Below are 15,199 nucleotides of genomic sequence, written 5' to 3'. Positions count from 1 at the left end.
TATAAAAGCCCCACCGTGTATTTATTGAATTATTTTTTATGTTACCGTATAGATCACCGTATGGGAGCAACAAAATACAGGTGCATGGTTTAACACTAAAATCCCAGCATGCACTAGCGGCCAGGTGAGGTGGTCTCCTCTCCCATCCCCTGAGTGAAACAACTGTTTAGAAAAAGTGTGTTTATAATGACTTACTACTTAATTAAATTTTACTGTATGATTCTACTTTTAAATGTTGCAATAACGGTCATGATGTTGCAATAACAATCTTGCTAAGCTTAGTATTTGGTATTACACACACACACACACACAGGGGCAGTATGGTGGCACAGTCCTGGGTTTCATCATGAGATTGGGCTACTTCCTGTGTGGAGTTTTGCACATTCTCCCCATGTTTGCATGGGTTTCCTCTGCATGCATTTTATGTATTTTATGCAAAATACATATGTATAATACATTTATGTCAAGGGGTGGGATATATCAGGCAGCAAGTGAACAGTCAGTTCTCGAAGTTGATGTGTTTGAATCAGGAAAAATGGACAAGTGAAAGGATCTGAGCGACTTGGACAAGGGCCAAATTTACCTGGCTAGATGACTGGGTCAGAGCATCTCCAAAATGGCAGATCTCGTGGGGTGTTCTCTATTTTGTAACACAGACATGGCAACCCTGACTGTAGCCCACACAGGCACGCCCTGCTGAGTCGACCTGAGCTGAACAGTACATCTCCAATTAGTTAATGAACGGTTAACTCCAAAAATCTTTAGCTTTTTTTTGGAAATGATTGCTTATTTCTAGAGTTTTATTCATACCACAGGACATCAACACATAAAAGAATTCTGTATTTAGAAATCATCTTTGAATAAAAATTGCACTGTGTGTTTTATTATAGTGCATTTTAATTATTTTAAGTGTAGGACACTTAAAATAATTAGTAAAGTCTCTTATATTCCAATGCAGTAAAGGCAAAACTTGTCAAAGTGCATTCTTTAATGTGAATAACTGATACTTTAAGTGACTTAATATATGAAATTGAGAAAAGGATATCATACATAAATGTTGCTAGAACTATAACAATAAGTAAGAAATAACAATGGGGTGGTGTGAAGGGTTAACTATTTTCTTCTAAAGTCCTAAAGTGTTTTATTCCTCTTATACCACAGCTATATACTAACAATTACTATTTATTTATAAAAGAACAACACATACTTTTTGTCCATTTATAGTTACATCTAATCCTGTGTAATATCTGTGAAAAACAAGTTAGTGATGTTATCACTTAAGTTTTAACAACTATAAACAGTCATTTATTCACCAGCCTCTCTGTTTTATTTCTCTTGAAGTTGTTAAGTTGTTTTAAAAAAAAAAAACCCTCTAGGCTGTTGTTGAAAAACTGCAAAGTGCAACGCCCTCTCTCCTGAAGACTTTCCCTTGTTGGAAAACTTAAAGGAACAGCTAAACCTCTGATTCCTACACAGCTCTGACATTTTTCCTACACATTTTCCTACACAGCTCTGACATAAAGACATAAATGTCTCCTTAGAGAAAACGTATTTCTTACCGTATCAACAATTACATGTTTTTTTAATCACACTGTAATCATTTTAATATTAATACAAGTCTTGGGGGTTTGGGGGGGGGGGGGGGGGTCTCCCCCGTGACTCTGTGTAGGGTAAGTTGTACAGAAAATGGGTGGATGGATAGACAAGTCTTTGTAACTTGTTACTATAGAAATGATAATGTATTTGATCCAGTGCATTAATATAACCCTGTGAATTGCAGTGGCACTAAGATGAATCAACACCTTCTCATCAATCAGAAAAAAATTCAACAGCACTGTGGTATAAAGAAAAGTATGCAATAACAAGCAAGAACAATGTAAGCTGAACTCATTGCTTGGTCCTGGGGTTAAATTACATCATAAATTTGTATTTTACTCATATTTACAAATCTATACTGTCTATATTATTCTTTTTGGTCTTCTATGCTAACAAGGCATCTAGATATTTGTAATTTTAGTTGTAATTGCCACCATGTTTACCTTTCTGTAAAAACAAATCCACATGACAAAGAATCCAAGTGACAGAATTGTTTTATTGTAGATTGAAACACAACCTTTATTTAAGTAGCATTTATTTAAAGAGAATAGAAGAAGATCACAGTGAGTGAGGAAATGTGTTAAATGACTAAATAATTTGAAATATTGTGCCATCTGAAAAGCAAAGTAATGAAGATATAGATTTATGTACATAATATGCCAGTAAGCTGCCACTCACACCATATTTCAAATGAATTAACATAAAAAAAACACAATAACAACAATGTTATCTTCTGGATTACATTACAATAGTGTTCACTGCGGCATATTACATGGTCATTCCCAATCTGGGTTTACATAAGGCTGTTGAAATCCTCTCATTTTATGTACACAGTCACATTTGTGTATGCATAAATTTAGCCTTTTACACATGTATATGAAATGTGTTTAAAATGATCTTGAACCCTGGTTTCCGATAGCATTTCTAATCAACTAAAATGCAGAGAGAAGCTGTAGCCTTTTTCAATTGAGCCTTGGATGTAATGCTTCCAGAATTAGTATAAAGTGTAGAAACTGATTAACTATTTGTCAGACTGATGAACATGTTATTATTTTTGATCTGTAATTGTCACTTGGTCAATCACAATGAAAGCTATTTAGTAAGACAGGCTTGAGTATAGCATTTCATCTGTCAAACCTCTTGTGATGCATATGAAGCTTGATTCAAATGTGCTTTCTTTAACATCTTGAATATTGCACACTTTGGATCTAATATCTAATATTTGCCCTAGATTATTAATTGTTTGATTGTACTGTTCAGTTCAGGCACAAGTATTCTTCCAGGAAATTAATGGTTGAGAGTTGAAGGAGCAAAAACCTGTGACCAAGCATGTGTCCTTGATATGGTATGAGTTGCTTGTTGCACCTGTCAGCTTGCCCAAGTTTGTCATGCCAAACACACTGTGTGCATCTCCACAGGTAGTGTAACCTTCACCTGAGCTAGGCAAACATCATCTCCTTGAAAAGTGCATTCTTAATCGTGTGTCTCTTTGACATTCACAGTAACACAGCACTTCATTACCCTATATGAGTACTTGAGACTCATACACAAGGTTTTGAGGTCCTTTTTCACAGTCTTGACCTGATTGAACTGTTGTTTTGGCTTATTGGGTTCATAAATTTGCACATTGCTTAACTTATGTGCAATATAAAACAGTGGTTTTAGCTTCGTGATAAGAATGATAACGATGCAGTTATTCTCTTGGTTTACATTTTCACAGAAGATGATGTATTCTGAAAAAAATTTCATCTACTGTATTTTAAAATAATTATTTTCATTCTTAATCTCAGTGCTATTTCACCCATGTGCAAATTACAAATCCAAATCCCCTACAAATCGTCTGTAACTTAAATTATTCTGTCATATTCCCACTTCTAATACTATACAGCAGTTTCAGTGAAACCAAATAAGGTGCTCTGATACAGATTCTCTCTCTTTCCTGATTTCTATCTTTCTTATTATTGTCTACTCCTAATGGCCTTTTATGGCACTCCCTATATAAAGAACTATCTAAAAATCTCAAGTCATTGCTAGTACTAACAAAGAATCTCAAACACATACACTCTAAAAAATGCTGGGTTATTTTTCCATTTTTTTTTGGGTCAGGTAGTTGGGTTGACAGTGGATTGATGATGGGCAAACTAGCATAGTAGGTTGAGGATGAGGACCTGAAAGAGAACAGGTGCATGCATCAAGATTCATTTTCTAGAATTTTCAGTTGCGCCTGTTGAGAACAGCAACCAGAAAATTTTTAAAGTAAAAGAAATCAGTCGCAGCTGCAAGAAATGTAAGCTTTTTTTCACATTTAACATCAGTTCTAATTTAGTTGGACCTTTTAAAATGATTATTTGTATAATTTGTATATAATTTGATGTTCATCACTCAGGATTTCAAAATGACCATGGACATGAGTTGACAGTTCTTTATTTCAGTTAAATATGAATTTTTCATTTGAAATTAATATTTAACTGAAATAAAATTTACCCAAAGACATCAAATGTCCCAGAAATCTGGTTTCAATGTTTAAGCAACTACATTGTCTACAGCACAGCAATGTAGTTATTTTTACCCTAATTTCCCACCAGGATGAATAAAAGCTTATCTTATCTTAAGTATCATTAAATAGACATGCTGGGTCAACATCCTAACCCATCCTTGCTGGGTTAGGCCATATTGCATCCAGCACTGGGTTTTCAAATTGACCCAAATTGGGGTTATTTTTAGCCCAGCAATTTTTAGAATGTACACTCACTTACGCTATATGGCCAAAAGTATGTGGACACCTGACTGTCACACCTATATGTGCTTGTTGAACATTCCATTCCAGATGTAGTTCCTCTTTGCTGTTATAATAACCTCTACTCTTCTGGAAAGACTTTCCACTAGATTTTAGAAAGTGGCTGTGGGGATTTGTGCTCATTCAGCCACAAGAACATCAGTGAGTTCAGGAACTGATGCTGGGCGAGGAGGCCTGTGGTGCAGTCAGCATTCCAACTCGTCTAAAAGGTGTTCAGTGGAGTTGAGGTCAGGGCTCTGTGCAGGTCACTTGAGATCTTACATTCCAACATTGGCAAACCATATCTTCATGGACCTCACTTTGTGCACAGGAGCTTTGTCATGCTGGAACTGGTTTAGGCTGTAGTTCCAGTGAATGTAAATCGTACAACGTCATACAAAGGCATTCTAGACAAATGTGTGCATCCAAGTTAGCAGCAATTTAGGGAGGGCCCACGTATGGGTCTGATGATCAGGTGTACACATACTTTTGGCCATATAGTGTACATATACCCAGACTGTTCATTGCCACTATATACAGGGATTTGATCACACTGCTAGATCAGGCCGTGTTTTGCTGCTACTGGAGCCGCTGGTCTTACTGAAGCGGCGTTTGTCTCTGATGAAGCTGCCATTGGATGTTGGTGTGGAAGGAGCACTGGGTAGCACTTCAGCAGGGCTGTTTCCACAAGCCACAATGGCTGGTTGGTGGTCATAGCTCATCCTCAAGAAATCCTCCCCTGCCTCCAGGTCATCCTGGCTGCGCCTGCAGTGCCGCTCAGTGGCAAGGTTGGCCGAGTTCTGCTGGTGGGCCAAGTGGTTGGTGAAGGGCTGGTAGCCTGAGTGGATGGAATGAACATGGTGATGAACATGTCCAGGTGAGGGTGGTCCTCTTCCTGATGCTAAGCACTGGTTAAAATCTGGAGGTGGGGTGCAGTTCTTGGCAGGATGTGACTGGGAGCTGTCTGAAAAGTTAGGTTGCAGGGCCTCAGAAACAGCTTTGCCGCTTTTGCTGTTGGTTTTGCTGTTGCTGTTAGTGGCACGGCTCTCAACATACTTACGGAAGCAGCTCTTACACTGCTTCCAGCCAAGGTGATAAAGCTCCAAAACACTGAGGAATAGGGACACAGCTGCCACCACCAGCATGAACACAATGAAGACGTTCTTCTCTGTAGGCCGTGACATGTAGCAGTTGACTGGGTTGGGACATGGTAAAGTATTGCAGTGGTACAACGCCTTCAAAAAGATACCATATATCATATACTGGATCACAATGAAGACCACTTCCATGACCAAGCGGATCAGGATGCTCAATACGTAAGTCTGCAGCAGCGCACCTTTTAGGCGAATCTTGGCTGGTGTTTCAGAAGCCTTCTCCTTCTGCTCCAGGTACTCCTTCTCACCACTTCCTGGTTCCCCTCTTCCCTCATCTGCCTCACGCTGCTCCTGCTCTTGCCGCCGGCGTTTCTCCTCCATGCGCACAGTGTGCATGGCATGGCCCATGTAGATAAGTGAGGGTGTCGAGACAAAGACGATTTGCAGCACCCAATAGCGGATGTGGGCAATGGGGAAGGCGCGGTCATAGCAGACATTGGTGCAACCGGGTTGCTGGGTGTCACACATGAAGTCGGACTGCTCATCACCCCAAGAGGACTCAGCTGCTGTACCCAGGACCAGGATGCGGAAGATGAAAAGGATGGTGAGCCACACCTTCCCCACTGAGGTGGAGTGCTCCTGCACCTCCTCCAGGAAGTTTCCAAGGAGACTCCAGTCTCCCATGGTTCCTCACTGTCAACACTTCTGCTCCCTCAGACTGCCTCTGGGAGAAAATGAGAAAAGCATAGCTCTGTTTAGTATCTTTAATGAACATTTACTTTATGGAGACAGGGAAGCAGTACTAGAGCTAGATGTGACTTGGCAAGTGTTATTTGTTCAATTCTTCTTATTATATTTAATTCATTCTGCAGGTGGCACTAATACTCCATGGTTCTGCTATTTATCTTTGGATTCTGTACACTGTCAGAAAAAAAGATACATTTGTACAGATAACATCTGTACAGATATTGTACAGATACATTTTTTTGTTTTGCAAGGTACAGATAATGAAAATGGAAGCTCAAAGGTACAACAAAGGCCCTTAAGGTCTAACACCTTGTTATTTATGCTTGTAGTGCACATATACATATCGATATATGCATATATCACTAAACCTAATCATTATGGACAATAAACTTTGGCCAACTTTTTTCTCACACATAGCACATTTCCAAGATTTTTTCTCACACATCAACAATCCCAGATCCTTTGCATTAGCTTTTTAATCCCCTGCAACATTTGTATAACTTCACCTGGCTCCGTTTGTCAGATCCTGTAAGACCATACTGTAGATATGTTGTGCATGTATGTTAAGTGTGTGTTGGTAAGAGTGTGGACAGCCCACAGTAAAGGCACAGTGGGATGAATGTTTCTAATCCTGGCATGCCTCTCCCTAGTTTCATGGTCAACTGGGGTAGGGGCTGGCTTCTGTGGCCTTGGTAGGACAGGGCACCCTAGGATGATGCCAAAGGCATGGGAATTGGCCCTCTGCATAAGTGATCCACCCCCAGAGAGGATGACCCTTTTAGACAACAGTGCAGCTGTCCCCTTACCATCTGACCTTTTGGTATTTTTCTTTTTCATTGTGTATATATAAGAGTGAGCTGCAATTGAGATAGCACGGACCAGATCTATAATTAGTAGTTTACCACAAAAATGAAAAAAGTGTTCCATGGTTCCGTGGAAATATTCATGTCAACTGAATGAGCACATGAAAACAAAATCTTTCTCTAAATCTTTCTATCTGTAATACCTGGGAAACTGGGTAGAATCACACATCTGTTGAGACAGATATGTGGCGTATAAATTCTTTAGGTCATTGTTTTTTCTTGTAATTACATTTATTGAGACGTCAAATAAAAATTAAACAAAAAAACTACTAAATAATGACTACTTTAAAGATTTTACACAAAGATTGCCATTAAGAGAGCAATTAAAGTAATTTTGGGCCCTTCAGCAAGGCCCTTAACTGCTCCAGGAAAGCCGTATCAGGGCTGACCATGCACTCTGACTCCAGCCATCTCAACAGGGCTCACGTGAAGAAACGAATTTCACTATATAATGAGCACATGTAAAATTTATATGTAACATTATAGGATTTTTTCTCTCTCTCTCTTCTGCCTGTGAGACAAATCACAATTACAATCAAAACACTGGCAAGCCCTTTGGTCTCCTTAAACTGACCTCACCCCTGAAATGCATTTTGAGTTGCCTTTTAAGATAAAAGGGCAGAGTTCCTCAACTCTGTTTTTCCTCGAGGCAGAAAAATGTTAATTGAAATGAGGGAAAAAGTAAGATCCATTGAACGGCCATGCTGTGTTGTATTGTCTTTCTGTGGTATCTTTGAAATTCTATGATTATTATGGACTTATAATAATCTCAAATATTTTACTGTCCCATTTGGAAATACAAGTGCTCATGCTGCATACTGTATGTGCATGCATTCCTATCTGCATATGTGTGTTTCAGTGTCCATGCATGCTTTAAACTGGCACCTCACATACATCCTATACTAAACCTTTACCTTGCTTTAGCTAAGCCCAAATATGGAGTCAGCTTTCAGAAGCACTTTCTTACATTTGTACTGCAGTCATATCTCAAAACAGTCCGATTCATTAAGATGCTTAACCTGATCAATGACCAACATAAAGCGCAGCTGAGTAATCTTACAAGTATGTTGTTTGTACTTACACAAGATTTCTTATCTTGAACCTGATAACAATGACCTAAGAAGACTGTGAAAGTGTGGTTGAAGGTGTTTCTGAAAATCTGATAAATGTTTAGTTAAAATTAAATGTTTAGATGTGCAAAGCACCCCAAATCACAAATAAAATATAATTATTGAATAAGAAATTACAGTTGTATGTGTCTTATATGCCCTCTGTAATAGGGCAGTATGCATAATTGGGACTGAAATTTACCACATACACAGATCTAGCTGGCTCTATGAGATCAATCCTTCAACCTCAATTAAGTTGTTGTGGCAATGCCATATAAAACAGAGGGTGCAAAACAGAAGGATCTGTAGAACAATCGTATCTGATATGTTTCTGAGGCATAAATCACCAATTTATGACAGAAGGAATTTCCTTAATACCAGAACTAATGTCCAATGTTGACGTACTTAAACAGGTTTTAATGGCACAGGGCCCAGCAGTAAAATAATGGCAGATGGCACACTAAAATACTACTAAAAGCACACTACATTTTAAAATGCATCACTTTATGGCAAGTCAGGTTTAATGATTGAAACTATATGTGAAAAAAGGCCTTTTCAACTACACAGGGTTAATTCATCTTAAGCATAGTTTCCTTATCATTAATAATAGAAACAATGCCAGGGGACTTTAACAATTACTCTTGATCATGTTATTTCACTACTAGATGGACAAAAGCAGGTTAAAATGTTTAAGAGTTGGATACATCATTAAATCAGCACAGGTTATTTAGCATTATTTAATTATTCATAATCACTATTTATTGTTTAAAGTCATTAAAGTGATAGCTCTGTTAAAGATGAAAATTTTCCATTTACCTCACATAATATTGATCAGCCATGGTATGTTTATTGTGTTAGTTTTTTTTTTCCTTTTTTCTTCAGTAGATTTGCGCTGGATCTTTGAAACGTATAGCTTCCTATTTCAAACTGAAATCGTAAATAGACTTCGGATACTGATTTCTGAGACTGTATGATACATTGCTATCTTTAAAAATAGAATACTGGACAAAAGTTCACTGCAGAGCTAAAAACAGTAGCAGCCATCTTGAAGCCTAAATCACACATTTTTTGTTTCTCAGAGCATAGTTTGCCATCACTTCTTGTAAACAAAATCTGTCAGGCCTAGAATTTGCAGGTGGGTATCATAATATAGTTTCAATATATGTACATATATATATATATATATATATATATATATATATATATATATATATATATATATATATATATATATAGTGCAAAACTAAAGATGCCGTATTCCGATGAATGGTTGCTTTGATTTTATCCATATCAAGGCATTCTTTTTTTTTGTACTGGAGTTCTCTCTAAAACTCTCTATGTGAAACTCAGTAGGACAAACTCTGATTGATTACCCAAGAGTCTCTAACAACAAACTAGTGGACTTCCTCTTAATGCACCTCCAACTGAATGAATCATGAAGGCCACTATAATGGCACAGGGTTTGGTGGAGTTTAACAAAGTCAAGTGTGTGTGTGTGTGTGTGTGTGTGTGTATGTGCGTGCTGGCAGTGTTCGTTTGGAGTGGCCTTGGTGGGAACAGACTGTTAGGCACTTAGAAAACTGCAGTGGGACGGAAATACCCATCTGATTCATTGGCATTACAGTGTCCGTCTTACCCTCTCCCTTCTGTCTCCTTTTTCCTTTTCTTCTTCTCTTAGGAAGCAATTTCAAACAATATGATTTCCTCCAGACTAGCTCTCACAGGAGTCACAGTGTGAAAGGATAACCAGCTCTTTTTCCTTTTTTCCCATAGAGTGTGTGTATGAGAGAGAGAGAGAGAGAGAGAGAGAGAGAGAGAGAATGAGAAAGAGAGAGGTTATTGAGGGGACATAGAGGGTCGCTTGGTCTAGTAATATTTTATCAAGCCAAGACAATGCACCTGACATTCCACCAGACAACTGAACCTTATCACCAGACATTTATGAAGTTTTGTAGGCAAGGGTCACCAAATATGCTGTTTTCTTCAAAACATGAACAATAGGAGGGCAAGACATACACACACACACACACACACACACACACACACACACACTGCTAGATGAACAATGAAAACAGCAAACACACACATTTTTGTACAATGACCTAAGGGGAAGGGAAGATTGTTTACATCTTCTAATTAGACGCTTTAATGATCATTTGATAAAATCAGGCTCTGTCTGTAGAATGTAAAGCTAAAAAGGAAGAGAGATAATCAGGACTGTTTGTGTGGATATTAGATGAGGGCTGAATAGATGTTCCTGTGTTATGATCTTTCTGATCAGTAAGGAATTCTCCAGTTTTTTTTTTGTTTGTTTTGTTTTTTTGCTTAGCAGAATGTAATGAAGATGTAGTGGAAACGAATGTTTCTATTCATAGTCATGATAAAATATGATGATGAACTTTGTTAGCTAACATTAAAGAGTGAGTGAATGAGTGCATGTGTTTTTTTTATATAACTGTAAGTGACGTTGTTAGGTTTAGCCTGATGGTAAATGATGATGAAAATATTTTGAGCCTTTTATGGATATGGGCACTACCATTAGATGTGTAATGCCCTGTATATGCGCATAAGTGAAGCAGGAGAATGCACTGAACAGGAAGTCATGTACAGTATGTGATGTATAAAGAAGCTGTGCTGGAAAAATTTGTAAAGCCATATTTTAAATCACAGACTCTTGGCTTTGGAAATCTTGAGCCCACCACAGAAGTAAAGATTTTATCTACTGTATATTATAAAAAGCACTGTATATGTGCTTCTAGTTAACCTCATGATGTTTTTAATGCTTGACCATAATATTAGGCTTTAAACTTTTTAGAGTATGAAGGAGAAAGAAAAGCGGTGTCTATCAAAAATTTTCAGAGAAGCAGGCTTGTCTTGTCATATCAACTATTAGGCTTTCTTTCTGTATTTTACAAAGGCACAAGGAGATTTCCGCAATATTGAAGTGCTGAGTCTCCTAACTTATATCTATTGACATTTATGACTGAGTGTCGGCCTTAACCTGGATGAATCTCTGAACATGCTGTGCTCTCTATGAATATGTCACTGTCAAGTGATAGTAATAACAAAAATAAACTTAAGAATAACATACCACCCCATACCCTCCCCCACTTAAGCGAACTGGGAATATTCCGGTAATGCTCTCTGAAGGTGCCAGGCTGTATTGGCATGTGCTGCCTTGCTGGTTTTCCTCAAAGTACTGATGTTGCCGTGGGCACACTGATGCTGACACCATAAGAGGCTCTGTTGCGTCCACACATGGCCCCTACCTCTACCAGCTAAGGATAAATATTTACATAAGCCCATTCCCTCAAACCAGAGACCAGCGACGGCCAGTATTGCACCATCGACTGCCATCACATTTACTTATCATGATGCAGTTTGAATTGTATCAAGGTGAAGGTCTGACTGATCTGGCTGATTTTATATGCCTAAGGTACTGAGCTGGACTGGTAATTGGATATCCCACATCTATTGCTTAAGCAGTCACACTCCTATAGTTTTGAGCTGCTCAGGTTGAGGATGATTTCAAACAGCTTGACGTAACAGAGAATCAGTTACTTGAACTTTGACAGCTGTAGGAAGGCATTGTGCTTATTCTCTATCCATAAATAACTCTCTCTTACTGGATACTGCACACCATCATCACTTCTAGCTAGAGCGTAAACCTGTGAGTAACGATGGTTTCAAACTTGAACCTGCACGTGGTGCTGACAGATACTGAAAAAAGACAGCAGTTGTTTAAGTCAGAATGATTAATTCTACTCTGTTTTTTTTTTATTCAGTGTCTAGGACGAGGATGAAAAGCTAAGCTTCATCTGTGAGACTGAGATAGACCACCACCACCCCATACACGTAAAAAAAATCAAATTAAATAAACAGACATCATCCTTGCTTGTCACACAGATAGCCTAGCTTTTCTCACAACATTTAAAGGACAATCCATTTCTGTTTGTCAGGTTACTAAGTGAATAATGTGTTACCTTAAAAGGCGGTACAGCCATGCTCTCTACTGACACTGAACACAGATCTACAGTACAGTTAAAGGTACTCCCTCCAACTACTACATACCAGTGAACCTGTACAGTATTCACAATTACTGTAAAAGAGACATAGCTTTGATAGTTTACTAATCTGCTTATAATCTGCATTAAAATCAAATCTGATGTTAAAGTCATAGATTAAACTTGTGATTTGTATTAACGAAAAAAATCTCAAGCTACTGTTATGATTGAATATATGTATATAACTTTGAATTAAAAGATTCTATCTGACAAATCTTTAATTTTAAGATAGGTGAAAGCAGATACAACTTTTCAGAGTTTCTTTTCATGTATATAGCATATTTTTAACATGAACTAATTTTTGCAAAAACAACAGATAGAACCTTATCATTCCAAGATCTTGCTCTAATAAATAAAATATAAATAAAATAGAATAACAAACACTGACTAATATTCATTTGTGCCCCCAAAATGTATGTTTTGAGCAATCATTTATATATTATTAAATTGTGGATGACTTTAGCACTTATACAGCATCAGCTTTTCTGCGTGAACACGTTTACACACAGATTTTGTACTGCTTTTAGAGGAAGAGTCTTTCAATTGTTCCAGAGTCTCCCACAATGACTGACCATGCCTAAGACACCTGTGATGTTGCCATTAGAGACAATTTAAAAAATGAATGGATTAAAGCTACATAAACTAAGAGGACAGACTGTGAATATTACCACTAGAGTGTGATAGGAAGTGGTTTACACTCTTTGTACACAAAACGCAAACTTTGGTAATCCACCATGTATACTCTCGTGATGGATTGCCATGCACAAAAAAAATAGCGAGACAGGAGACGTGTGCTGACTTACTGCAACTAATGCTCAGCTCCAGCTATTGTCCTGGTTCATTCAGAAACTCACACACACACTTTTCGGTAATGCATATAAATGACAGAGCAAAGGTGTTGGTTAGGACTCATTTGGCCATTAATATAGTTAATGTTAACTATAATTAATAATGTTCTATGTAACACCTCATAAATGTAAATTTAAAGCGGCTTGTAGTATTTATTAACTTGACTTTTCACTTGAATCTGTTAGTATACACTATTTTCTTTCACACTTTTTTTTCACCCTTTAGCTCACATATGCATCTTCAAGTTTTGTATCTTCATATTTTAGGATCATGTGTCATTATCTTTCTTTGATGATAATTTTAGATTGTTAAACATGTTAAAGCCAAATACTTTCATAAATTTGAGTGGTGCTTTACCAGCAGGTAATGCTGTTGATTTTTCAAAAGGTGCCATAAAACAATTCAAGATGTCATGGAAATGGCTAAAATATACAGCTAAGTATAGTACAAAAGTAAGAAACACTTAGTAAACCAAATTCTAATTTCCGCAAAGCAGAAATGACAGTTACATACTGAGAAACACATACGGTTTTATATTGTTTTAGAGGACAAGCCTTTAAACTCTGATCTTTGTCCAGCCACTCTGACACTTCCCATCTATTCTCTTCTCTTTGAAGCAGCTCAATGTGTGTTCGAGAAACAGCAGGGACCATTTGACATACGCAACCCCTAAGACTATAGAAGAGGAGCTCATCATTACCTGTCCCACTGCTGTCTCAATAAAACAGATGAGTGTGTATGAGAGCAGCTCAGCGTTCCTGCTCTCGTTTCCTGAGGATGAGGAAGAAAGTCCTTATCCTGCTGCTCCGGGGTACTTGGGGTTGTGGCCCGATGGTGCCTTCTAGGTGGTGGGTAGGGTGGACAATGATGCACTCTGTAAAGATCTGCAGATATGTGTGTGAGTCTGTGGTGATGATATGTTGATCCTGCTGCTCTGAAGCTGGTGACACGCTCTCCTAGAGCTGTGGGAATGAGGGCACGAGCGTGGGGCAAACAGAAAAATACTGGGCCATCTCTGGGAGTGTTTCCTATCGCCCGCCACCCCCCCCATGCACACACACATCCTCCTCCCTCTTCTCTTCCTCCCTCTCTTGCCCCACTCTTCACTTGCTGGCACTTTATTTTGGTGAGAAGAATACCACAGTGTAAGAAAAGGAAGTGAGATTGTATTGGAACACAATGGGTGTTTGACTCAGGCTGCTTATAAAGTTTTAGTGCGTCTGGTCTGCACTGGTGTACGTGTGCCTTAGTGCGATTACGTGTGTGTGTGTGTAATCTGTTACTGGTTCAATCATTATCTCCTATTATGTACTTATTTAAATATGCATACCAACATACGTATATTGTATGTAAAATATTTAATTTTGTGTGTGTGTGCGTCTGTGTATATATATATATATATATATATATATATATATATATATATATATATATATATATATATATATATATATACATATATATACATACACATAAAATATAGAATGAATGCAACATACATCATTTTATACTAGTTCAACTTAAATATGAAATGCTTTTAGTAATTTCACTATGACATTTCAGTAATTTCAGTATGAAGTTGAAGTGTAAATTAAGTTTCAGTCATCTACACCCCATCTCTTGTTTCTATTATCTTCTCTTTTCCCTGTTCCCCCCAGTGACAGGCAGCTGATAAGTGCCAGTCTTATATAATGGAAATGATTTTGGTTCATTTCCACCTTGCTGTAGGGTGGGAGTATTCATGTTTTTACTATAGACTGTGCGCGCGCGTGTGTGTGCGTGTGTGTTGTGTGTGTATGTGTGTGATGACATGCATTTATATTTGTAATGTTAATCTTTTTGTTTTGATTCCACCTTGCTGTAGGGTGTCTGCTGTGTGTGCATATGGGTGTGAGATAGGACCCTTTTACATTTAAGTCCTCCTTCCTGTAGGGTTTGTGTGTGTTTGTGTGCGGGCATGTTTTTATATCTTGGCAGGAATTAAATGTCCCCAAAAGGATAGGAATATCTGACAGTCTCCACAAGGAATTTTTTTAAAAAAACTAAATCAAAAAGAGACAAAATCTTCCCTTTTGGTTACTGGAGTTAAGTTTAGGGTTAG

The 15,199-nt window shown here is 37.9% G+C and overlaps 1 protein-coding gene across 1 annotated transcript; it reads right to left on the bottom strand.

The window, feature by feature from the left end:
* Positions 1 to 2,072: 2,072 nt before the first annotated feature.
* Positions 2,073 to 14,094, bottom strand: gja5a (gap junction protein, alpha 5a). Its single transcript, XM_026913181.3, has 2 exons — positions 13,799 to 14,094; positions 2,073 to 6,190 (listed from the first exon to the last, which is right to left on the bottom strand). Exon 2 carries the CDS (start codon positions 6,148 to 6,150, stop codon positions 4,921 to 4,923), a length of 1,230 nt encoding a protein of 409 aa, XP_026768982.1. The 5' UTR covers positions 6,151 to 6,190; positions 13,799 to 14,094; the 3' UTR covers positions 2,073 to 4,920.
* Between the last annotated feature and the right edge of the window lie 1,105 nt (positions 14,095 to 15,199).

The sequence above is a fragment of the Pangasianodon hypophthalmus genome, chromosome 5 (genome assembly GCF_027358585.1).
Source record: "Pangasianodon hypophthalmus isolate fPanHyp1 chromosome 5, fPanHyp1.pri, whole genome shotgun sequence".
NCBI classification, from domain to species: Eukaryota; Metazoa; Chordata; class Actinopteri; order Siluriformes; family Pangasiidae; genus Pangasianodon; species Pangasianodon hypophthalmus.
The sequence above is the reverse complement of the archived record's forward strand: the minus strand, read 5'-3'. Positions and strand labels throughout refer to the sequence as shown.

Coding starts and splice junctions, on each gene's coding strand:
- gja5a (XM_026913181.3), bottom strand. CDS start 6,150: ATGGGAGACTGGAGTCTCCTTGGAAACTTCCTGGAGGAGGTGCAGGAG.